Source organism: Haliaeetus albicilla, chromosome 4 (genome assembly GCF_947461875.1).
Source record: "Haliaeetus albicilla chromosome 4, bHalAlb1.1, whole genome shotgun sequence".
NCBI lineage: Eukaryota > Metazoa > Chordata > Aves > Accipitriformes > Accipitridae > Haliaeetus > Haliaeetus albicilla.
The window spans coordinates 51,340,153-51,363,538 of record NC_091486.1 but is presented as its reverse complement, the minus strand read 5'-3'; the positions used below and the strand labels follow the sequence as shown (position 1 = coordinate 51,363,538).

Genomic DNA, 23,386 nt, shown 5'->3' with positions numbered 1-23,386 from the left:
ACCTTGTAAATAACTATTACAGAGTTCTTCCTACAGTTCTTTGTTAGATAGGGAATTAATCTCATTTTAGAGCTGATGATCTGAGGCTAGAACTTTAAAGGCACTTAAGTGCCTCTGGAAATACATGGGTGGCTTGTGAAATTTTAAAAAATCCTTTAAATCCCAATATCGAGTAGACAGAGGCTGAAGTATGTAAAATATCTTATAAAAACAACAACAAAGGTAATTTTAGCTGGTTCTGCTGGATTTTGCACTGAAACGGAGTAGAGCCTTCTGATGATGTGGTGATAGCAAGTTACAGAAGCGTAGCGTCGCATCGGTGTCTTGCTAGTTGCCTTTCAGAATAGGTATCTGGAGAGGGAGAGGGATGCACTCCATGTACTATGCAGCTAAAAGCACTGAATAACTCTGGGCTTTTGGTCATGGAAGTCTGTCCTCACACAAAAGTCAGTGTGTTTAAAGAGTTTGAAAAGTTTAAGTTAAACCAAATTAAACAGCGTTGGACCAAATGAGAACATTAAAATTTGCCTTTGTATATCCATGTAACTCCCAGTGGCTTCTGCAATGGTAATTAAATACCAGGCCAGATTTTTGGTTGTGTTTACACTTGTGGAAGTTTGCTGAATTTATTGGGCTGGTATAAATGGAGGAGATTTAGGCTAGTGGGGGTGGAAGTGAATGTCCTAAAAGAAAGCCAGAACATTCACAAAAACAAGTCTCATTCAGTTTTAAGTTTGTTTTGTGGTTTCCTTGTGAATCAGAGAAGAAAAAGGGAGTGGGAGGAGGGGAGAGAAAAGACGTTCAGAACCCAATCCAAAACCAAGCCCCTTCTCTCCACCCAGCCAATATCTCTCATATAAGATATTTTTTTCTTCTGGCAATAGGAGGAAACCCTTCCAGACATTGTCCTCTGAGAAGTGCTCAGTATTTGCAGTTAAAAGGACAGTGCACGTATAAATGTGTGCATTAAGAAGGAGAAAGAAGAAAGAATAACTGTTATTGTAACACAAAGGACAGGTTGTTTTATTTTTTTGGCCCCAAGAGTTCACAGTGCATCACGTACAAGGTTTGATTTTATGGAGCACTTCCTGATCTGCAGGGCTTTAACTGCCTAAAGGACCAGACCCCCTCAGTTAATTCGTGCAGTGACCCTGATTTCTGTGTCGATGGGGGACATGGTGCGGACTCATTTCTTAATGCTTTAGGGCTGCACATGTATTCCCGAGTCCCAAAAACATTGGATAAGAAGAGTAATTGTTTTCTTATCTGTCCTCATGAATCAGTAACAACATTTGTTCCCACTCTACTACGAGAGGCCAAGCTAATTTCTTAATCCCCATCCTACTTCTTCACCCTCGGCAGGGAGGACGGAACTTCTGGCATTGAAATGATTTTCCTTGCAAAGGGTGCTGCCTGTAAGTGTTCTTAGGTGCCAGCTTGGAATGTATCCAGGACATACCTTGAGCCAGCCAGCCTCACTATACAGTATAGTGTTCATATAGAGCACATTGCACTTGTGGAGAAACGTGGCTAATCTGATTGTTCTGAGCACGCAGAGCGGGGGGCTTGGTGAGGGCTGAGATGTTGTAGCCTGGACATGTTCCCCAACAGATTCACATTAAAAGTGAAGTGTGGGCCAGTAAGAAGACGGTGCCCATGGAGCTACTGATGTTGCATGTCTTGAGAGCTTCACGTCAAGGCTGGGGACTACTCTGGAAAATAAGCTTTCAGCCAGCATGTTTTTTTAAATGGCCTATGTGGTCTTACGAGTTAGTCAAAAGAGCCTTATTGGCCTTTAAATCCAGCAAGCTGTAATGTATTAAGCAAAGGCCCATTAGTCCTGTGGGAAGACTGGGAGGGTTGTGGCATAACCTGTTTTAGCAGATATAAGAGGAAGCCAATCAGCTAATACAAAGACACCTAAGAATGACGTACTGTCCATTACCCTGGGATCTGTGGCATGGCTTGTTTTAAACTGTTCTGGGTGTAAACCATTCAATAGGATTATTTTGGAGGCCACACTAATTAAGGGATTAACCGATGAAAGTGGTAAGATGCTCTCTCTGCCTTAGATAATGGGACACTGCTCCTTGTGTGGCTGGGATAGAGTTCGAGGACTGTGTCTCTGACAGGAATTTGCTTTGAAACTGGTGGTTTTAACTGGAAGCCTATATGCCAAGGGGACTGGCATGTCATGCAGAGTTGAAACATGGGTAGTTTGGATCTGTTGTGCAGCACTTCCCAGTCCGCAGTACCTCCTAGTGGGTTGTGGGTTTTTTTAATGTCAGATTTACTGTTGTCTTCCATGCACCATGGGTCCACTTCTTTCAGTAAAAGCTGTTGTGCTGAGACAAACTTGAAGTTTAGTTTTGCTGCAAAGGAGATGTCAAAAGAATGGTAAGGCAGGGTGCACATAAAAAGGGCATCAGAGTTTGTTCTGAGGAGAATGTAGTTCTGAATATCGCTGCTCTCGGGGGGCAAAAGAGTTCCTTCCTTCTGGAAACAGAGAAACGTTTGACATTGGCAAATGTTGGCAAGGTAGAATCAGTGGATGGGATCTGTGTTTTGTGGCTTGAGACTGAGGAGGAGGGTGCTCTGCTCTGCTGCTCTTCCGAGATGACAGCGTGACTTTCATCCCCATGTGTATCCCTGTCTGCAGGATGGAGGAGCGCACTGACCTCCTCTGTCATGAGCTTCGCATGGTTTAACCCCGGCTGGCAACTAGGCACCACAGAGACCCTCACTCACTGTCCCCCCTCCACAGGAATATCCCTTGGGTCAGTTGGAGTCAGCTGTCCCGGCACTGTACCCCCCCAACTCCTTGTGCTCCCCAGCCTGCTCGCTGGTGGGGTGGTGTGAGGAGCAGAAAAGCCCTTGGCTCTGTGTAAGCACCGCTCAGCAGTAACTAAAACATCCCTGTGTTACCAACACTGTTTTCAGCACAAATCCAAGATGTAGCCCCATACTGGCTACTATGAAGATAATTAACTCTACCCGAGCCAAAACCAGTGCAGTGCTTTAGACGTACCTGTGCTCTGAGGGAGTGGGGACTGCCACCCCATCTCCGTGTGGCTGCCATTTGTATGAGAGGGGTTCCCAGTGAGCTGGAACTGGTCGTAGAGTGACCAACTGGAAGTTTCTGGTTTGGGTAACGCAAGTATGACTGGACAGTCCTGACTGCCCCTACCGCCTGCAGACTGCAAATCCGTGAATTCCTGTGTCGTTTTGCCATTGATTTTGATGATTATGTTTATCCTAGCAGCTTTTCTTCAGATTTCCCTGTTTTACTAGTATCACAGCACTTCTCCACTTACAGGAGGGTTTGAACAGCAGGGCCAAAGGCACTCGAACCTCTGGGAGCTAGATTTTCCAAATGACTCAGCATGATGAGCAGGAAACGCTTTCACAAGTATCACAGTGAGGCGTGCCAAATGCCGAATACCTCTTGCAAACCGGACTCCTTTTAGGGTTCTCAGGGGAGAATTCTGGGCGTTCTGTGAGGCTCTGGGCCCCGTACTTCCAGCAGAATGGGGTGACTGCGGGCTCAGGTGCCGGCGAGAGCTGGGAACGTCGCCCCTGCCAATGGAGCTGCGCTGACACAACAGTGCCGTGCTGGGAATTGAAAAGCAAAACCCCAGCGCTGAAAAGGCCAGTGAGGCTCAGCTTTGGCAGAGGGTCGGGAAATCTCACAGAGCAGGGAGAATCGCGGAGAGCCGGCCAAGGGGAACACAGCTCCAGTGTTGGGGCACACAATGGAGTTCCTGTGGCGGCAGCCACAAGGGAGGACATTGTCCACGGGCCTGAGTGTGCCTGTGCTCCACGTGCAGAGCCATTAGCAGCTAATGAGTTCAAAATTCGCCATCAAGGCAGAGGACAAGTAGCAATCAGTGCAAGATGATACTGTGCCTGTAGAATAGGCCCTGTGTGGTTGTCTGTTCCGGAGCTAATGGGAACAAGAGATGAAGTGTGCGTGTGTGTGTGTGTGTGTTTGTGTTTAGGAGGTCAGGGTGACATTTATCACTGCCATTGCAGCAAAGGGACACCTGCCACTGGCAAAGTGGAACGTTTGCCTTGCTCTGCATTTGTGTATGTGTATTTCTTGCCACAGTCCCTCTTTCTCTCTCTTTTGGCACTTTAGAGACTGTCAAGGGTTCAGAGCCAAGCCAGGCCAGGTGCACGATCAGCACCCATGGTTCTGAAACACAAAGAGGCATAGGAAGCGAAGGGCTGATCTACTGAAGCCTCGTGGCAAAACTCTCTTTGGCTGCAAGGGTGTAGAACCAGTGCTGAAGGCTAGGTTCCCAGCTGGTGTAAATCAGCAGTGCTTCTCATTGGCCTTGTATGAACTGAAACTCTGCCCCTGAGAGACAGGAAGAGCACTTTTCTCCCGCTTTCTTGCACTTCTTTTTGCTAATCTACCCTTGCCTCTCTGCATCGTTTTCCTGGCCTCCTCCCTGACTTGCAGCGTCTCCTGTTATTGCCAATATGTCTTTTCCCCTTACTGTTCTCTGGCTCCCATCAATCTCTCTGAAATGCCTTTGTATTCTAGGTCTAGGCTTCAAACAAGCAGGCTCTGCATCTTCTGCCAAACTGTGTGTGTGTGCATTGTGGTTATGCATGTGTGTGGGAGAATGAATATTTAGGAATAAAACAAAGTTTTCTCCGCAGCAATAACCATGATAGACTAAACAAAATCTTGCACACATCTGCAGTCCAGCTATTTCTGGTTCGAGGCAGAAGGCTTGTGCAGCATAGCAGAGTCCACCTAACATCTGCCAGTGGTGGTTTTTTTCCAAAACAAATTTTCTGTGGAATTCTAGTGAGTCATAGGCCCTGAGTCTACCTGCCAGTCCACACCTTTACCAGCAAGGTGCAAAGCTGCGCTATTTTGCATAAACCAGATCTGTTTTCTAACCAAAAACCTGTTTAATCCCTACTGATGTCAGGACATATGTTCTTATGTTATGAATTTGATGTAGATCAGTGACGAGGTATGCAGCCTTCGTTTTCAGGGTCTAATTCATCACTTGTGCAGGTAAACATTTAGTACATGATTTAAGGCCTCCATTTAATAGGTAGATATTTAACTGTCAATTCTGCAATTCATCACCCACCTACTATCATTATACATGCCAGTTCTGCATATGTCCTGCCCTTCTGGCTTAGTATTAAGGATGATACTTGTGGCAGGAGTGGAGGGGGGGTTGTCTCAGTGTCTCATGCTAGAAGATCCAGCCTGTCTCCTTTCACTTGCTGGCCAAATTCACTTCTCACGCCATAGCAGTCATTCTGTTAGGTTGCTGAGGATTAGCAGTTGATAATTAGTTTGTGATATTTAATCTTTTTAAAGTTGCAGCTTCTGATAACAAGTGATCACATGGGACGCAGAGAAATCAAAGACTTAATGATTCCAGAGGAAAGCCCAGTAGCCACAGGCGAATAAAAGGATTTCGTGCTTCTTATTTTAAGATATGTCATGTGTTTGAAAGTATGTCTTCTGGAGTCACAGAGCAATGCAGTTCCATGGACAAGGACATCTGTGGTGTCCTTGCATTAGGCAGTACCAGAAATGAGACACAATGGTCATGCAGACCTCCAAAATACCTCACCCTCAGTTTTGTGCCTGGCTTCACTGTTTGTTTGTTTGTTTGCATAAAAGCATAGTGAACATATTTTTATTTAGAGAAATTTAGCAACCTGCAGTTTGACCTACTGTGGCTTGGGGCAACAGCTCTTTTCCTCACTTTGTCTAGGCTAGCCTGGGATGTTCAGCTGTGATGAAAACACTTGCTTTGTGGCTGGCATTTTTGTGGGACTTCAGTTTGTTAGCGCGCACACCTCTTGTGCTCTGCACCAAATTGCTCTTTAATGCTAAGTAATGCGGATGGAGCAAGCCTGCAAAAAACTATGAGTGCTTCACATACCCAGCTTAGCAAGAGGCACTCCATGTCTTCCATCTGTCATGCTTGGGACAGTGAGGCACCCAGGGGTTTAAGCGTAGCAGCATGTAACATTAACTCCCTAGTTTATTCCTTGCTGGGTATATCTCTGGATCTAGTTCACCCTACTAGCTACACCAGTGCAACTAGTTTTACAAAGACATTTCTTCACTCTGATTTGTGTTCCTATTTAGCAAGCTGGGTGAAGCATGTGCTTAGCACTAGGCATATATGTGAAATCCCATTTAATTTGGTGGGTGTGAGAGACAGGTTTAAAATCAAGTATGTGCTTGAGGACTTTGCATATGCATGCCCTTTAAAACCTAGCTGGCTCCAGGACTTTTCCTCTACGCCTTTGCCAGTGAAGGCCTTGATGTTAACCCACCCTTGGTAGCTGTCTCACTGGCTAGCTATTGCCATCAGAGGATAAAACAGTGCCCTGGGAGTAAGTACTCTCACTGAATTGCTGCGTAAGCATTTGTGATTATTTGTTCTCCCTGCCTTTAGTCTTTCCACGTGGAGCATCAGTCTTTTAGGCCTTTGCTGACCTGCAGTGAAGCCATGTGGTGAAACCTCCTCTCCTCCATGGTACTGTGCCAAGTATCCTGTCACTTGCCTGTGCCTTGTGTTTTTTATCACTGCCAGAGCCAGCCTACTGCAAGAACTATGCTGTCTGGGGCAATAGCTTCATGGATGCTCTAAGCGAGCCGTGCAGACAAGGCAAGCAGAGTCCCAGTTCTGTGAAGACCAGTATCTCATGAGATTTCAGCACCAGAAGCCAGTTCCTTATACAGACAGAAATCAAGAAGGAAACCAGTGTTTTCCAATGTAAAATTGGACTTTTCTCCTTAACCTGACTAAGCAAGAGCAGTTCTGAACATGTCACTAGTGACTTGGCCAGATGAGCTTCTTCGGCATGCACTGTATGACTGAGTATAACAAGACCTAGATCTCAGCCCTTTGTACCTTTCAAGCCTGGCTATTGTCTGCAAGCCGGCAGCCTTGTCTGCATCAGCACGATGGAGCAATATAGCCTGCATCCCATTCTGAAGCCTGCTCCCTTGTATGGTTCATGCATGTGCTATCCATTCGGAACTGAGCTATCACTCCATGTTTTGACTCTTGTGAAGGACTGAGCTCCCTCTTGCTGCACTGTGCACTGCTCTTTGGGGTTATTGTACCAGAAAGACAAGAAGCGGGAAGTTCACACATTTAGCATGAATGGTGGACATATTAAAAAATCCTGATTTAACGGGGGGATGGAAAATGGGTAAAAATTCTCACTGTCAAGACGATTAGTAATACGTGCGTGTCCCTACACTCAGACACAGTAAGATGAGGTACGCTAACACCATAGTTCATACCACCTGTTCACTGTAAAGGTCAGGGAGCTCTTTTCTCCTCATCTCCATTGACAATTGAACTGATGCATTATGGGAATTTCTTTCGCTTGCAGACAGGTCACTGTTGGCATCACAGGACAGGTCTTTGCCACCCTGTGTAGTGATCCCTATGTTCACTCTGTACTGCAATGAGTCACCTAGGATTTGCAAGCAACACTGCCCTTTCCTGGATGGAAGTTGAAGTGTTGTGGGGTGTTTAAAACCTTGTTTTGCACCTAGCAAACATTCTGCTTCCACTCAAGTAGCAGCGACCTCAGTTTGGGGATGGAAAAAGAATAATTTTTGGTCTGATCTTGCTAGCACTTTGAAGCACTGAGTGGCAGTAGGAAAGGGACAGCTCTGAAACTAAAAGTAGCTATATATTCTCTACTTACGTGAATGCTGCTGACTTGAAAGCCAGAGAGCAAAAGCATCACATGTGCTAGTTTCCAGCATAATTACTCAAAATCTAGGTTAGTGTTTGCACTGTCTTGAACATTTATGCTTGGGAAGGCTATTGACTTGTCAGCACCAGGGGTAAGTTAATAAATCTCTGGCAATATTAACAGTAATCTTTTCACAGTGTCTTTGATCTGAAGGTCTTTGAATGTGGTGCAGTTGTCATTAAGTGGAGTTCACAGTGCAGCTTCGTGAAAGCAGCTCCATTTTACAGATGGGGAAGCCAAGTCAGGGAGCGATTATGAGTTATTTCTGATGATATGACTGAGTCATTGCCAGAGGTAAGGATACAACCCAGGAGCATTGGCTTTCAGACTCCTGCTCCAAGTCACTAGACAGCACTCTCCCCAGCCTAGTTAGACCCATCCTTGGAATATGTATTCTGAGGCATTAACTCCAGCTGCAGCAAGACTTCTCTACTGAGCTGTAACCACAGCAGTGATATACATACCAAAGAACCAGATAAACATTTACTTTTCCTTTGTGCAAGAGTGCTGCAGCCAGCAAGGACTGCAGGAACTTCCTCCCCCTCTGCACACAAACAGAAGGCAGGGAGCTTGCAATGAGGGATAAAAGGGGATAAATAACAAGGGGACAAGGGAACAAGCTGCATTTCCCAAGAATCTGGAGGAAGCAAATGAACCTGCTCAGAAGCTTGGTAAGGATGGGTGAGAGCAGGTAGCAGCAGGCTCAGGGGCTGGTGGAGGGGCATTTTCCCTGATGTCACTTTCTCCTGATCCAGACTGCCATCAGTAAAACTAGGAACCTTCAAAAGGATAAAAAAGATGGGATTTCATCCTCGCCTAAATGCAGAATTTTGCCATTGATCCACAGAAAGAGAAATGAAGCTTGCATTTTGGGAACTTGCTGCTCTGAAATAGTATTTAAGCATTACTGAAGTAATTGGTTTTCTATCCAGCTGAGTTTTAATCTAGTTTGTCCTGATCTTGCTGTTGACAAAAGAACAGTAGACTCTAAGGCCCAAGGGAGTCAACATCAGCTGAACTGGTTCCTCTCTGGAAAGAAAGAGGGACCAGTGAGAGACAACTGAGGACAGTGCTGTTTATGTGTTGTGACTAATTTGTGCACATCAGACTCAAGACTATGAAGCCAACTCCTTTCAGCAAACTTAAACCGAGGCAACAATTGAATAGTAATACATTGGATCTGACTTTCATCAGTTGTATGTAGAGTTGTCAATTACCCAGGCTGCTCCTTTTTTTTGTGCTCCCTCCACCATGTGGAGAGCCAGGTGTTCTGAAGAGGATGAATGGAGGTGTGGAAGAGCAAGGGCTAAAGATGGGCATGCACAGGATTGGTGGGAGTGTGATGAGAAAGTCTGGTTTGATTAGAAATTGTTATGCAACGGAGCTTGAAAGAAGTGGTGGCTGCTGATTTTTAAATGGGCAGCGTGATAGGGCTGAGCCTGGCCCACATGTGGGTAGCTGGGGTTAAGGGCTGGTTAGGAGAAGTAATAGAGAAGAAGCAAAGGAGAAGCAGATGGCAGCAGCTCTTGCTATCCTGACCATCGGCCAGGGAACCACTAAAGCCTCAGGTGCGACTTAATCCCAAATTAACACTCTTTAGCTCTAGGCATCCCACTGCTGTGTGTGTTATTGGGGGAGGGCAGTGTCTTTTGTCTGGTGTGCATGGCAGGGACGGATTAGTGCTGGATATAGTAAAAGCCACACTTAGCTGACGGAGCAACAGGATTTAGTGGGCTGGGGATGGGAAGGTTTCCTGTAGATAGAGTCTGTTTCCCACATATTGTTCCTGGCTGCTGGTTGGTTTCACTCCCAACCATCCCTCTTCCCATTTCTAGGTTGACTCTTTCAACAGGAGTCCAGTTTAAGGCTGGGACCAGGACTTAAGGGACTTGGTGCTTATTTGCTTTTTGAAGTTCAGCAAGATGAGTCGCCTTTTTTGTGTCTCAATTTTCCCACCTAAGCTATATGACATATGAGAGGCATGGGAGCATATAAGGCTCCGTTCATGTTTTCAGAGAGCTTTTGATTTCAGGAATGGCTGGCATTATGGAGGGAGCATATGTTCTCATATGCTCTTCAATCTCTTCTCAGATCCCTCTGGGAGGTATTCCTGTAGGATTGTGCTTGTTGAGCCTCGCAGAACCAGCAGCAACAAAGTGATTCAAATCTCCAGTATTTTAACAAGTGATGTGTGTGTCTGAAATGGCACTTTACTTGGCATGGCTGCTCTTCTGCCTTGTGTATAAGAACTATAAACTTGCTGTGGCTGTAGCCTTGAGAAAGCATCTCACCTAGACTCTGCTTTCCAGTCCACGCTCCAGCTGAGGTGGGATGCTGAACTGGTATTTAATGACACTATCCAGTTTCGTTACTCCTTAGAACTTACATCTCCAACACTGTCCTGTATACTCTGCTCATTATCCTCAGAAACCTTTGGCTATGCTTAACTATCTCGCAACCGGTCCCATGCTATTTCCAAGCAAAAAGCAAATGCAAAAAGCCATGCAAATCAAGCTCTCATTTTGAACGGGAAGCCACAGCAATTGCAGGATCTGGTTGTCATGGATATAGTCACCATGGAGCTGTTGCCATGGTGCTGTCTGCTCACATTGACAGAGAGATGCAAAGTACACTTACTCTTTTGAAGAAAGGAGGAAGAACAGTGGATACTAGAGGGCACAGAAGGTTTCAGATAGGTATTTAGGGAGGTTAATAACTACTTTGTTCTAGAGTTTTGCTGACTCTGCTGTCTGTCTATGGCAGGTTCCTTATTTTTCTCTTCTGTATCTTCCAATAACAGCCATCAAAAGGAAGTGAGACTCATGTACTTGCTGTAGGGTCATCCACAGCAGTATTTCACCATGCAATGAAAGCAGCACTTTTCTCTTGCAAAAAAAATCCAAAGAGTTACTACTAGTAATCAGTGCTTTGCTTTTACCTCATCTCAGTTTAAACCTCCAGAAATACAGTATCTTGCAGAAGACGAGGATATGGAGGTGGAACTTAAAATCCCATCTTCCCCTGCAGGCTCCTTTTCCTTGAAGGAACACACTCACCTTATTTTAATTTCTAAAGTCTATGCTCCTTTGGAAGGTAGTTTGGCAGCTGTTAGTGACCTTGTCAGGCTGCTGATGGTTCTGGAAGAAGGAGTTGAATGAGAAATGACTTGCGTCTGTGCCAAACATCCTTGTCTAGTTAGGGGCAGAGCTAATCTCACCAAGGCAAATGCTGGTTTCACTCCATTTCAAATAGAACACAGTCAGATTTAATAAATAATAATGACTCTGCTTTGCACACCTACAGCTCCTGACTCTCTGAACATTTTGCCACTACTATTTATTAAATCCTCCCAACAATCCTGCGAGAGAGGGAAGGATTCATTTTTCTCAGTGTTTTAATAGCAATAATGGGGCACAGAGACTGTGGTAAGTGGTCCCCCATGGATGCTGTGGCTGTCAGGAATAGGATCCAGGAGTTCCTGTCTCCTGTCCTGAGCTCTGGAAAGCCCATGTTTCGCTCTGTCCCGCAGCATTAAACTGGATTAAAGGGAGGCCCTGAACATCACTGGAGTGACATGTAATGTAGGGCCCTTAGCAGCCTGATTTGGAACTATATTAAACAGAGATCTGAATGCTCCAGGTGGCTAAATAACATTGTCTTTGATCTGAATATGCCGGTGGCTCACTTCCAAACACATTAGGCTCATGAGGCTTTTCCTGGCCACAAAAGATGTTTCTGTGGAGGAGTTGTCACTGCAAGGCATGGATTAGCTATTTTCCTGGATTTGACAGTCATTCTTGTTGCTGCTAGCAAAGTGGGTTTTATGCACATGTGCATGCAGTTATTCCTGGTGCAAGGTGGGTTTCTAGGAATTATCCAGCCCACTCAACATGTTGATCAGATATAGCACAAGGTGTAAAAGCACTACTTTGAATGTGGCGTTCCTGTTCCATGTACGACTCATCCAAGGCAAGAGAGATTTGAAACTGAGCAAGCCTGTGTGCATCCAAGCCAGCAGCTGGGAACAGCTGGCCTGCAGGTGGGGCTTTGTTCAGAGTTCAAGGGCTACAGCTTCTCCTTCTCTCCAACTGGGGGAGAGTTTTATGCACAGCAATACAGACGGCTTGTAAGGGAGTGGTAACACGATGTAGCAGTTAGATCACATATGTAAGAGTCACAAATCAGCCTGAGTTAGAATTGGCAGCAATGGAGGTAGAGGGAGGGAGGCAGGCTCTCCGGAAACATTCCTGTTCCTGCTGAGCTAAAGGGATGCCTTCACGTTGACTGCAATGGGAGTTGGCTTGGACCCCACGTGTCCCGCTGATATCACTTGGAGCAGGATCAGCTCATGCAGTGCAGAGCTGTGTGGCCCCAAAGAGATGTGCCTACGTTTGGTGGGCACTTTTGAAAGCAAGAACCTCTAAGGTGCTTTTTACATGCTTGACTGTAAAAATGCAGCTTTTTTTGTAGTTGGTGAATGAGATCGCCTTTGTATATAAATGTGCCTTAGGGACAAATGAGCCCTTTACTTGACCAATTTAACAACCTGTAATCTGGTGACCGCATGCAGAAAATAGCCCTGTGTTTTTCTGAACTTCAATACTGTAAAAAACGCTTAGTCTTTGTATCCTTGTGCCTCAGTTTCCCTGCCAGAAAAGTAAGGAGAACCAAATGCACTTACCAAGGAAAAAGAAGGGCATGTTTAATTAAGTCAGCTTTGTGAGTTGCTTTGACAGCTGCAAGTATAAGTAGTTGCTATTATAGCAGCTAATAATTTGGAATTACAGTTTATGTTCTTTTGGTTCTCTTCTTCATATAGTTGCCAGAGGTAACCAAGCATTTTTAGGTCATTTTATTACTTTTTAATACCTAGTTTGGTGTTGGATTTCTGTCGTACTTGCCTTCATATAGAACACGTGTGTGTTTGTGTCAAAGGCACTCAGTGAACAAAAAATTTCAAGAAAACCATGACCACTATTCCACCATGAAGAAAAAGAAATGTGAAAAATGCAGACAGGCCTCTCTGAGAAATGTCTGTTGATCACTTCATGCCTAAGCTGGTTAGTAATATGATATTGTTTAATGCGAAGGTCTATTAATCGAATAAATGGCTGTTCTTTGCTGTAGTCAGCTTGTCACCTGAGGATCCCCCGGAGCTTGCCAAACACGGATTAATCACTGAATACTCGTAGTGTCACTGTGAAGCAAATGTTTATCAATTTAGCAATGGGGAAGTCAAGGCTAAGAGATGACTTATGTGGCAGCTAATAACAGCTTTGTTAGTCCTGCTCATTGCTCCAGTAATCATAAACCATCTCTTTTGTAAGACTATTAGTCAGCAGAGTCAGAAGCAGATGGTGACTAATGATAATCTAACTAAAAAAGGGGCCTTGTAGTTGACCTGTCACAGCCAGTGCCCCTCGGTCAGGATGTCATTTCCCCTCTGGTTTTGCCCATCCTCCTCTACCAGCTCTGGCCTTCTAACTGCACCCCAAGCACAGCTTATAAAATGCTGTTCTAGGCACCCACACAATTATACTCAGCCTCAGCTCGCGGTGATGCCAGTGACTTGATTTCTGCATCAGTTTGCCAGTGGGACTTTCTTGCTTTGATCTTGTTTTGGATGTGGGCGATTATTCTCTTGGTGCTTAGCTAGGACCATCTAATGAAAGTTTGTAGAACCAAGTCACAAGAGGGGAAAGGCAGATGTGTTCTTGCCACAGACCCTGTTCTCTAATAGCAGTGTAGCTTATTATTCCTGTCCCCATGGGATATAAAAATGCTTCTGGGAAGATTTTTGTCACATACAAATCATGTGTCTGAATGGCTTCGTTAAAGGACAAAGAAAAATTCACAATGCAAACCCCTCTGGACTGTGGGGAATTGCTGATTTCTCTGAGCAAGGAAACTCAAGCCTCATCTCTGCAGTTGGAAGGGCTCCGCTTTGCACTGAACGACTAGCAGATGAGGTTGTGGATTGTTTTCTCTCCCCTCATGACGGAAATAGCCCAAGGCCTGGAAAAGCATTAGCAGGAAGAGCATAGCATCAGGAAACACGAAGGGCACCCAGCCAGGACATGACTACACAGCTTTTAGCTGCCCAGCAATTGGGACATTGCTTTTTTGGGTGAAGGGATTCAATTCTTGTCAGAATCACTTGGTTTCCTAGCCACATGCCTCCAGATGGGTGAGCATGTGAGCCCTAAGTGCTGAGCATCCCTGTGTACACACTACAGCTGCTACCTTTGCCTGGGGTTTTCTGTTTGTGTCAGCAGTCACAAGTGCTGTGGACGTGGCAGGCACGTAGGTTCAGTAGGGATTATATGTGCCACTTGCCATGCCTGTTCATCTCACTTCTGTATTCCTTCAGAATGGAGCGGTGGAGCCCAGCAGTGCTGAGGTGGCATTACTCATCCCTATGGAGTTACTCCAGGTTTTCAGCTTGCTTGTGTAACTGAAAGGGTTTTGCCTTTTATCTATGCCACACTGGTGGAACAGTGGGAGGATTTAAATTTGGGAATGAAACTGGCAGAGAATTTAGCCCAGTGTTTGCATTCTGCAGTAAGCAGTTGCACTGAAACCTGTGATTTCTCTAGGGAAGCATGATCAGTGGACTCTGGAACTTCATCGGTGAGCAGGATAAGGACATTTTGAACCCCAAAAGCCCAGGGATGGGCTTAGGCATGTTGTACCCTTGAAGGATGGGAAATCAGGTGTTAAAGAATCTGGTATAATGTCTTTCCCCAAGCTTTCTACCTCTTTGGAGCAAATGTGCTGGGCCTGTCCTGGCTGTATGAAGCAGGCCCTGTCAGGAAGGATCTCAGTTAACACTGCTTTAGCTCATTACCAGCTTGTTTGCAATGTACTGGAATAGCACAGATCATAATGGAGTTCGCTGGTATTCATGCACATCATTCTGGGGAAGGACAGCGGTGGGTTTGTGAGCAGGGGAGTCAGCACCGGTTACTTCTAGATTTTGCTCACTGGTTTCTTCCTTGACATGGCAGGCCCTGCAGTGAGTTCGTTTGGTCAGGGAGGAGGAGAAGGCGGGGAAGAGGGGGGAACTTGAGCTGCTTCTGGTTTTGCACACTGCTGCTCTGCTCCAACCTGCTCCCAGCCCTTAGAGAACTTACATTGCTTTCTAAGAAGCAGAGGGCCAGAGCTGCAGAAAGAAAAATCCCTGGCCAACAAGACCAGGTGTACGGGAAAGGACACTGCAGGATAGGAGTTAGGCACTTGATTGAGGACTGAGGTCCTTTTATCTTCCACATACACCTTATCCAAGATGAATGCATGGCTGCACTACCCCTAACCACGTCTCGGCCTCATAATTCATCTCCCCAAAGACTTCATTCAGATATAGAAGCACCATGTAACTGGAAAGGATGGATAAATGTTCACTCGTGCTTCCTGTAATGAAGCTGGAACTCCATTATAGTCCTGGAACTGAGTAGGTCTCCGAGATCACTGTCCTTGAAATCAAACACTTGGAACCTTTTATATCAGTCCGCACACCAAATATAAAGCTCAGATTTCATGCTTTCATAGTCATAGTCAGTTGTGTTCATACCTGAGCGGATACCAGAACCAAAATGTCTTCCTCCTCCACACAGAGTCCAAATATATCAACTCCTTTTCTTAGGTTATGATAACAATAGGGAGTAAATTATAGATGCTCTCTCCACCTTCTGGCAGGAAATACGCCGCTAGACTGCCTTGCTACACTAGCCTCTAGCTGATGTCTGCAGATTAAACAATGGCTGCTGTTGCTTTCCTGAAAAGAAAAGCATCCCCAGAAATCCCAGCTCTCTTTTTTTTTAGCTGGTTATTATGTCCAGCTATCAGAACCATGAAGAAACCAAGTGGAAAAATTGAATCTGGCAGTAAGAGTTCAATGCATGAAGGCACACGACTTCCAAACTCAGAGAACAAAAATAGCAGCAAGAGAAAAAATTTGCCTGAAAGAAGCTCTTTAATTATTCCATTTCTTTCAAACGCTTTGCCCCCAGCACAGCCAGGCTGCCATTTGTATAGGGCAGCCATATGTGTTGCAGTAAATCTTGAGGACTGAATTATTAGAGAGAAACAAGCTTCTTTTTTGGCTGTGTTTTCAAAGAGCTGGTAGCAGATCGATTGTGGCCAGAGCCCTGGGCACAAGGGAGTCTGTACTTTCATAATGAGTCACCAGGATTTAATTTTCAGTCTGGCTGATGTGAGGGTGAAGGAGTTTAGATTGCTGCTTGGACTCTAGAGGCTGCTCCCAGAGGGCTGCTCAAGGAAGAGGTTGGAAGAAGTGTTGGAGGAAAGCAAGGAAAGGACTACCCAGCACTTACTTTTTCAGTCTGCTGGAGGAAGTTCCTGGGCTGTTGTTGCTATGGCACGGAGGACTGAAATCTTCATGATGGCACTTTCTGCTGCTGCTACAGAAAGGCAAAGTCATCTAGCTGTGCTGACACTTCAGTAACCAGCAGCCTGGTGAATCTGTGTTTCAGGACACTGACAGAACACCCAGTCTTCTGGAAGCCACCCATTCCCTTCTGTGATGTCTAAGTCTTTACGTCTTTCTCCAACACTTGCAAGTTGACACTTTTGAAGCTTATGGGGAACACTGAGAATATTGCAAAGCTTTGAAATACTCTTGTGGGTGTTGTTTGTGCTGAAGATGGCCATGCTGACACCTGAGTTTTCTCTAATTAGGGAGCAGATATTTGGTTATATGTTTCTCTGGAATTAAGTCAATAGCAATTGTATGAAGCCTCCCTGTTGGCTGAGATGTTGTTCAAAGGAACACTGCAGCAGGACTGAAAAGTAAATTCCTAAACACTAATAACCAATCAAATGTAATTTGCAAGCCAAAGAAAAGACGACTGTTAAATACACCTACTAAAATAACCTTTCCTGAACTGTCTAAGGGGCTTTACAGTAAGATCTTTAATTTTATTTTTGGGGTAAGTTGTACGCAGAACAATCAGGAAGAAGAGAGTGATGCCAGGTCAGGTGAGCACTGCAACACAGTAAGGGAATAAAAAATGACATTTCTGTTGTGCTGAAGCAGAGACCCTCATTCTCTAATGGCATCAGTCTGTTGTCTGACCCTTCTTTTAGTTTGGTTTTGGTTGTATGGCTTGAGTGAGCAGACAGGAGAATGGGAAGTGCAATGGATCTTTCTCTAGTAGGTGCTTGGCTAGTAGGACCTAAGCCACCATCTATCAGTAGCATTGCAGCTTCACATTATAGGAGTCCCTGAGTCACACCAGAGCTTGGAAAGACAGTGGCGGCAATGCTGTGGGCTGGACGTGGATCTGTGTTAGTAATTTTCCGTAATGTCCTTATTGCGTTTCCTTCTTTTCCAAGTGCCTGTGGCAGGACAGAGAGGTATTTGTAGAAAGCAAAGGCTGGCATTACAGTGTCATCCCAAGACAGAGCTTGCTCTTAAAAAACAAAAGTGCAAAAAAAGAAATAGATGCGCTATACTTGGTGTTTCTGCTGTTATCATAGGAAATTATACTTGCTTGTAAACCTGCAGTGACCAGTTCCCTCCCTTTGCAAAAGGGAAACTGAGAGCCCTGCAACTGCAGCAAAGTCAGGCCTTGAGACTGTGCACAAAAGTATTCCTTGCTGGGGAGTTGTTTCAATGAATTCCTACACAAATGTGACCTACACACAAAGATTTGCTCCCACCATGGTGGGTGCAGATTTAGTCTCTAGCTATCTGCAGTTCTGAGGAACTGCTGATGAAAAAGGTCATTTTGAACATGCATAGTTTCTTGCTGTCCTGCCTGCTCTGTCCTGGGGTTTTGCCAGCTTCCTTACAGATACAGGAGAAGGCCAGGGATCAAGTACAATCCTGAGCAGCCATGCTATATTACTGCAACTTCAGAGAGCCTAGGGCTTGCTCGGGGTGGCTGTAGATGGAGGGTGTCTGTGCAATCTGTGTCTGAGGTTCTGGCCTCACCATCTTTTACATTGGGTGTCATGGCAGGGAAAAGGCTGTCTAGTTATCAAGGGCCTAGGAAGAGAGAAGTGATGTGTGGGGCGAGGGAAGGTGTAACAAATATGCTTCATTTAAAGTGCTCGGCAGGTAGCAAACTTTCTGTAAATATGTATTTCTCCTTGCGTGGCAGGAAGTAGAGGAGCCAGTCGTAGGCAGTAGCTGTATTTTCTTGCATCTGGTATTTTTGAATAAAAGCAGATTCCAGGCTGTCTTCTATGATATATAATGGTGATTAATAACCTAGCCTGCTTCCTCTGGATTTGATGTCGTGCTTATGTTAAGATGTAGGAAGTATTGTTTGCTGAGATGACATCAAGAGCTCTTGGATGAAGGGAGTAGAGACACATCCTTTCCTCACACAGCATTGGCAGGGTTTTGGTGCTTCTTCCTGCTCACAGAGCTGAAGAACATCGCAGCTCATTTAGGAACAGCAGACCTACCCCTTTTTCTCCTTCAGACTCACTTGTTAAAAGAAACCAGATGAGGAAAGGGCAGCAGTGGAGTCACAAGTGGCCTGTAAATGGCCAGCATCCCCCTTCTGCCCTCCCTGGCTGGGAGCAGCATGGTCAAACCACAGGCTAGAAGGAATTTTTAATGGAAAGGGACATTGATGGAGGAGATACTCCTCTGCTTGTAAGTAATATCATCTGGGAACAAGAGAGCAGTGGAAGGGGAAAGCAGGAGTCTCTGAAGGAAAGTTACAGCTGTTACATCACAGTTCTTGGTTATGCAGCCAATTTAGCTTCAGCAAGACAGTTATTAGACCCACAGTCTTTGAGGCCAATACTGCGTGAGGACAGACTCTCTCCTTTTTGCTCCACCCGAATTACATAGGACTGTAGCAAATGTTGGCTGTCTCATAGCTTACAGATGGGGACTGCACTCACCCGTGTAAGGTACTATGCATATTTCCCATTGAAGAATGCTTAGAACAGATGGCACTGAGTGTGCTGTGCTACTTTGGTTCTGTGTAATCTTTGTAAGGTACATACAAGTACCATGCTGTTGGCCTGAACCCTTCCTCAGCTTGGCAGAAATTTAGATTTAGACCCAGCTTTGTGACCTTTTGGGCTTTCTTCTTAAATTTATCCTTCTTTCTCTTAGAAGCATGTCCCTTACTGAAGACAGTCACTATCTTCACCATTCACTAATTCACTGAAGACACCAAGAGCCTCAGAGGCACAGAGTTACTGCATACTCTAATGGTTCCTTCAGCACTTTTGCTGTTCCCTTTGGTTTGTGGGTGTCCTATCCTTTTGCTGCGATAGCAGTATTAATTCATGTGGCTCTAAATCATATCTCTCCCCTACTGTTCTTTCAGCTGGCACATGTTCAGTGCTGGATTTTTTTAAAGCCTGACTAATATTTCAGGAAACAACCTTTTAAATTACAAGCCCACAAACTTAAGAAGCTCCTTGCAGTGAAATTTGGATTGCATATCTTTGGTGCATAAGGGCGGTGTGAGGCTTACCACATTTCCAGGTGTGTGGTTAAAGAAACAACTGTCCAAGTATAAACATCATATAGCAGTGAACAGCTCTGCAAGGGAACACTCCCAGGTTTACAGTGCTTACTGTTGGACTCTGGCCTCAAAAAAGTCATTTCACACCACATGCCTCAGCCTGGGAATGCCTCTTCCAAATGGCTGATGTCATGTTAATATTTCACTTTGTGAAGGAGGTCTGGTGACCTTTGCAGCTGGATTCTAATAGCCTCCTACTGTCACATCTGTCCAGTGACATGGAAAGAAAACAGATCCGATAATCGCGGAGCAGATTTATCCGTATGCAAGCAAAGCCCCACCTGTGTGGAAGAGACTTATGGTCTTCAACAACAAAAGGACCAAGATGTGTTTCTGCTTGAGTGATGGTTCCTAAGGTTCAAAGGACATAATTCGCCACGTGGCTGCACTTCAGGCACTGTTGTAGCCTAGAAAATGGGTTTTGGTGGTACCGAAGCAAGTGATTTGTGCCTAATGTGAATGGATGGCTAAGGTGCAACAGTGGTTACTTCTGTGTCACTTAGCATTACTACCAATTAACAACATTGCCTGCAGAATCAGAACAAGGCTACTAAATGAGTTCACTGTGTATGACTACTACAGCGCACCTGACTTTATCCATGATGCTGACAGAAGATAGGATAATCTCCATCTCTTTTCCCAGCCCAGTGGAATTCATTCCTGATGAGGTGTGATCATTCTCCCAAGTAAGTACCAAGTTTACAGAGCAGCAGGAAACTCCAAAGTGGGAAGTGTGAATCCCTCCTCCTGTCCACCACCAGCACACATACCTTAGTCCCTCTGATCTTTACTCATCTAGAACTTCTGGCTTCTTTCCCAACCATCATAAGCAATCAATTAATTATTTCTTTTTGCTGTTGTCATTGCAGGGCAACCATTGATGAAGTGGAAACAGATGTGGTGGAGATAGAGGCAAAGCTTGACAAGGTAAGATGGGGCAGCTTAGCGCATTGGTTTGAAGAGGGACTGATGAGTTCCTGCTTAGGAATATGGCCCGACCAGTCTCCTCTAAAAAGTGAGCCCATCTCAGGCTGTCAGGAAACTAATGTATAATACACTGGGCTTGTCAACAGGACCATGTCTCCCTCTACTGACAGGTACCTGTCAAGGCTCCTTTGTGACTGCAAAAGGAGTTAGGACAAGAGGTCCAGATGGGCTCCTAATGCTGAACGATGGCCTTCTTGTTCTGGTCCTGGATCTCAGGGGACTGACACTGCTTCTCCTGCTGTGGCAAGTTATTTTGGTGCTGTCTGTTTCCCCTCTCCACCATCTTGCTTGTGATACTAAGCTGTGTGGGGTTGGAGCTATTAAACGTCCATCACACAGCGTGGGCACCACTGTGTCAGCTCAGGGATGTAAGGAGACACAGATAAACAAGGGGCCGGATTCAGACTGATGGTGGTGGTTGCTGTCTGATGTTCAGCCAGGCTGTGCATCGCAGCTGTAATCTGACACTGGAACTATTCTCTCGGGGACCAGTTTGGCCATTTTGCATTTATGCTGGTGATTCTTTACATCCAGTTGGTACTTTAGATCTAAGTCAGAGGCTTTGTGATGGAAGGTGGCTTTTCCACTCCCACTCCTCCTTGTCTGAGACGTCAGCCAAGTTGTTTCTGAACGAGAACAGAGAGAAATGAAGAAGAGGAGCCAGAAGAGCTGTCGGCTTTTTATCTGTGAGATTTCCCAAAGCTAGCAAGGGATAAAACTCCTGCATCTGATGGAGAAATGGGCTTTGTTGAAGTCACAAGCCCTAGGCAAAGCTGTGTCCTATAAAACCCATTTACTAATCAAGCTGCTTGAAACGGTTATCTGCACAAGCTAACTAGTCTCACTGGTGGAAGCTGCAAAGGGTTTTAGGTTATCTGTTTTCCTCTAAGCTGAGGCTTTAAAGACAAAGCATGGAGTGAAACTTGCTCTGATTCTAGCACTACTGCTGTCAGTGCCCCCTGTAGTTAGATGACTTCGTGCGCGAAGAACAATCCTAGAGCAAGGAGGGTGGGCTGGAAGTACAAGAGCTCTTCAGGGCTCTCAGCTTTTTATTGTTCAGTGCTTTGTTGCAAATTGATTTCAGCTCCTTTGGGTGAGGACTGCATTAAAACAATAGTCTCATGCAATTTTGGTCTTCCCCTGACAGCACTTATGGGGTGCTATTCTGGTAATGTAGAATGGGCAGACATTTCATTCTGTTTGCATGCATCATTTCCCCTGTCTGCTGCAGAAATGACTGGTCATGCAAATTGCTGGCTCAGTCACTGTCAGCAACAGGCTTATCAGGCCTGGGTCCAGGGCAAATGAGGCTGGAGCTTGCATCTGAAGAGCCACTGAAGTTCAGATTAGTTTCTCTGAGGGTAACTTTGGACAAGATTCAATCATCCCCATTCCTAATAAATCATCTTTGGATGGCCCAGCTCCTCTCCTGTGTACCGGCTGGGTGGATGCCCAGGGCAGCCTTTCTAGGGCTTGGTGTAAATGTTGTTCAGTGGTACCCAAATAGCTGGCATGACTACTTCTTAAAGAGCAGCAAGCTGGCAAGGACCGACTCTGTTTCTCTGCCTTTTACTGTGCCCCTGAGCACTTAGTTTATAAATTATTAGTCTTTTAACACCTGTTTAAAATGGAGGTAAAGGGCAGTGTAAATGATTCATCCAAGGGGACACCAGAGATTTGGGCTTGATTGCTGTTTCAAAGAGATGTCCTTCATTCTGTCCTGTGGTCCATCTGCAAAGCCATCATTGCTCCCCTTGGGAGCGTGCTTGTGCTGAATGGCCTTCAGCTACTAGTAACACAGCCTCAGCCGCAGTGTTTGCACAGAGGTATGCTAGAAACCGCCACGTTGCAGAATAGGCTGGATTTCCTTTCCAGAGGATCTGTCCAAACCCCTAGTGTACGTCTGGGCTCCAGATGTGACAGGAACTGCATCTGTTTGCTTTTCTTCTCTGGGCTTGGATGGGCTAGTATAAGTCTGCTAGCATCCAATGCTGTTCTGACAAATTGCATGGACAGGAGAGGATGTGAGTGTGAAAGAGTGAAGACTGTATATACTATGTATACACAGATATAACACGTGTGACTATATATATATTTATACGTTCAGATATACTCAGCTATATTTTTACAGAACTGCAGAAAGAGGCAAGCAAGCTTGTTTTGCAATGCATGCATATAGATTAGACCCCAAAGCCTTGTGGCTACATATATAGAACAAGCACCAAGCCCCAAAACAGCACACCATGCTTCAGTGGGGCTTTGTCGTCCAGCCAAACTTGAGAGCTATTTGTTCCTAGCCTGTAGGTGAGGCTGGTTGACAGGGAAAGATTTCTAAAGTCATTTTTCATTAGTAAGATTAATATCTCTAAAAAGCTCCTGGATTTTGAGAATGGAAAACTTCAGTTCCAACTATTTTTCATTATCAGCAGATGAAGTTTTTCACTTAGTTAAAAAGCTTAGAACAGTGATGATTTAAAAACAAACAAACAAACAATTAAAAAATTTTGCTCAGTGGTCAGCCATCACTATTGCAAATCTCTTGGACCTTTTGTTTATGGATTTATCTTAAGTTGTTTAACGTAACCTTTTACAAGGAGCTTTGGCTGAAAGGAGATAGGCTAACGGCCAGGAATTCTAGCTAAGCTAATGCTCCAGTCTTTACAGCCAGTTCCAGGCATGCTAAGGCAGTTTGCTGAGGCTAGGAAGTCTGGGAATGTTCCCTGCAGCTGTTATATTATCAAAAGTTAATAAAGGCTGTCTGGAGATGTATGCCTGCGTTGCAGCAAACTAATTCCAAAGTGAGGAAGCCACCCCATTTTGCTGCAGGTTCCAGGTAACTTCGCTGGTAGCTTCACTATAACAAGGCTGGTGATGAGAATTGGAGCGTGTGTAGCTTGCTTAAAGTTGTTAATGTTTCTCTGAACAAAGCTCCTTCCAGGTCCATCAGAAAGACTGTACTAAGTCACAGGCAGTCCAGAGATATATGCTGTAATCCCCCACGATGAACCAGCAAAGTTTCCTTGGGCTGCAGAATTGTGGAAATTGATTCATAGTTATCTACAATCTTGATGGTGTGAGGGAACATAGATTTTCACTGGCTGCACACAGCAGACATG

At 45.1% G+C, this 23,386-nt stretch overlaps 1 protein-coding gene across 5 annotated transcripts in view; it reads left to right on the top strand.

Moving 5' to 3' along the window:
- The window catches only part of ACAP3 (ArfGAP with coiled-coil, ankyrin repeat and PH domains 3), a 105,006-nt gene that overhangs the window by 21,440 nt on the left and 60,180 nt on the right, over positions 1-23,386 (top strand). For all 5 annotated transcript variants that reach the window (XM_069782641.1, XM_069782646.1, XM_069782643.1 and 2 more), the window contains exon 2: positions 20,153-20,210. In XM_069782641.1, coding sequence (XP_069638742.1) covers positions 20,153-20,210 — 58 coding nt within the window. The remainder of the gene's footprint in view (positions 1-20,152; positions 20,211-23,386) is intronic.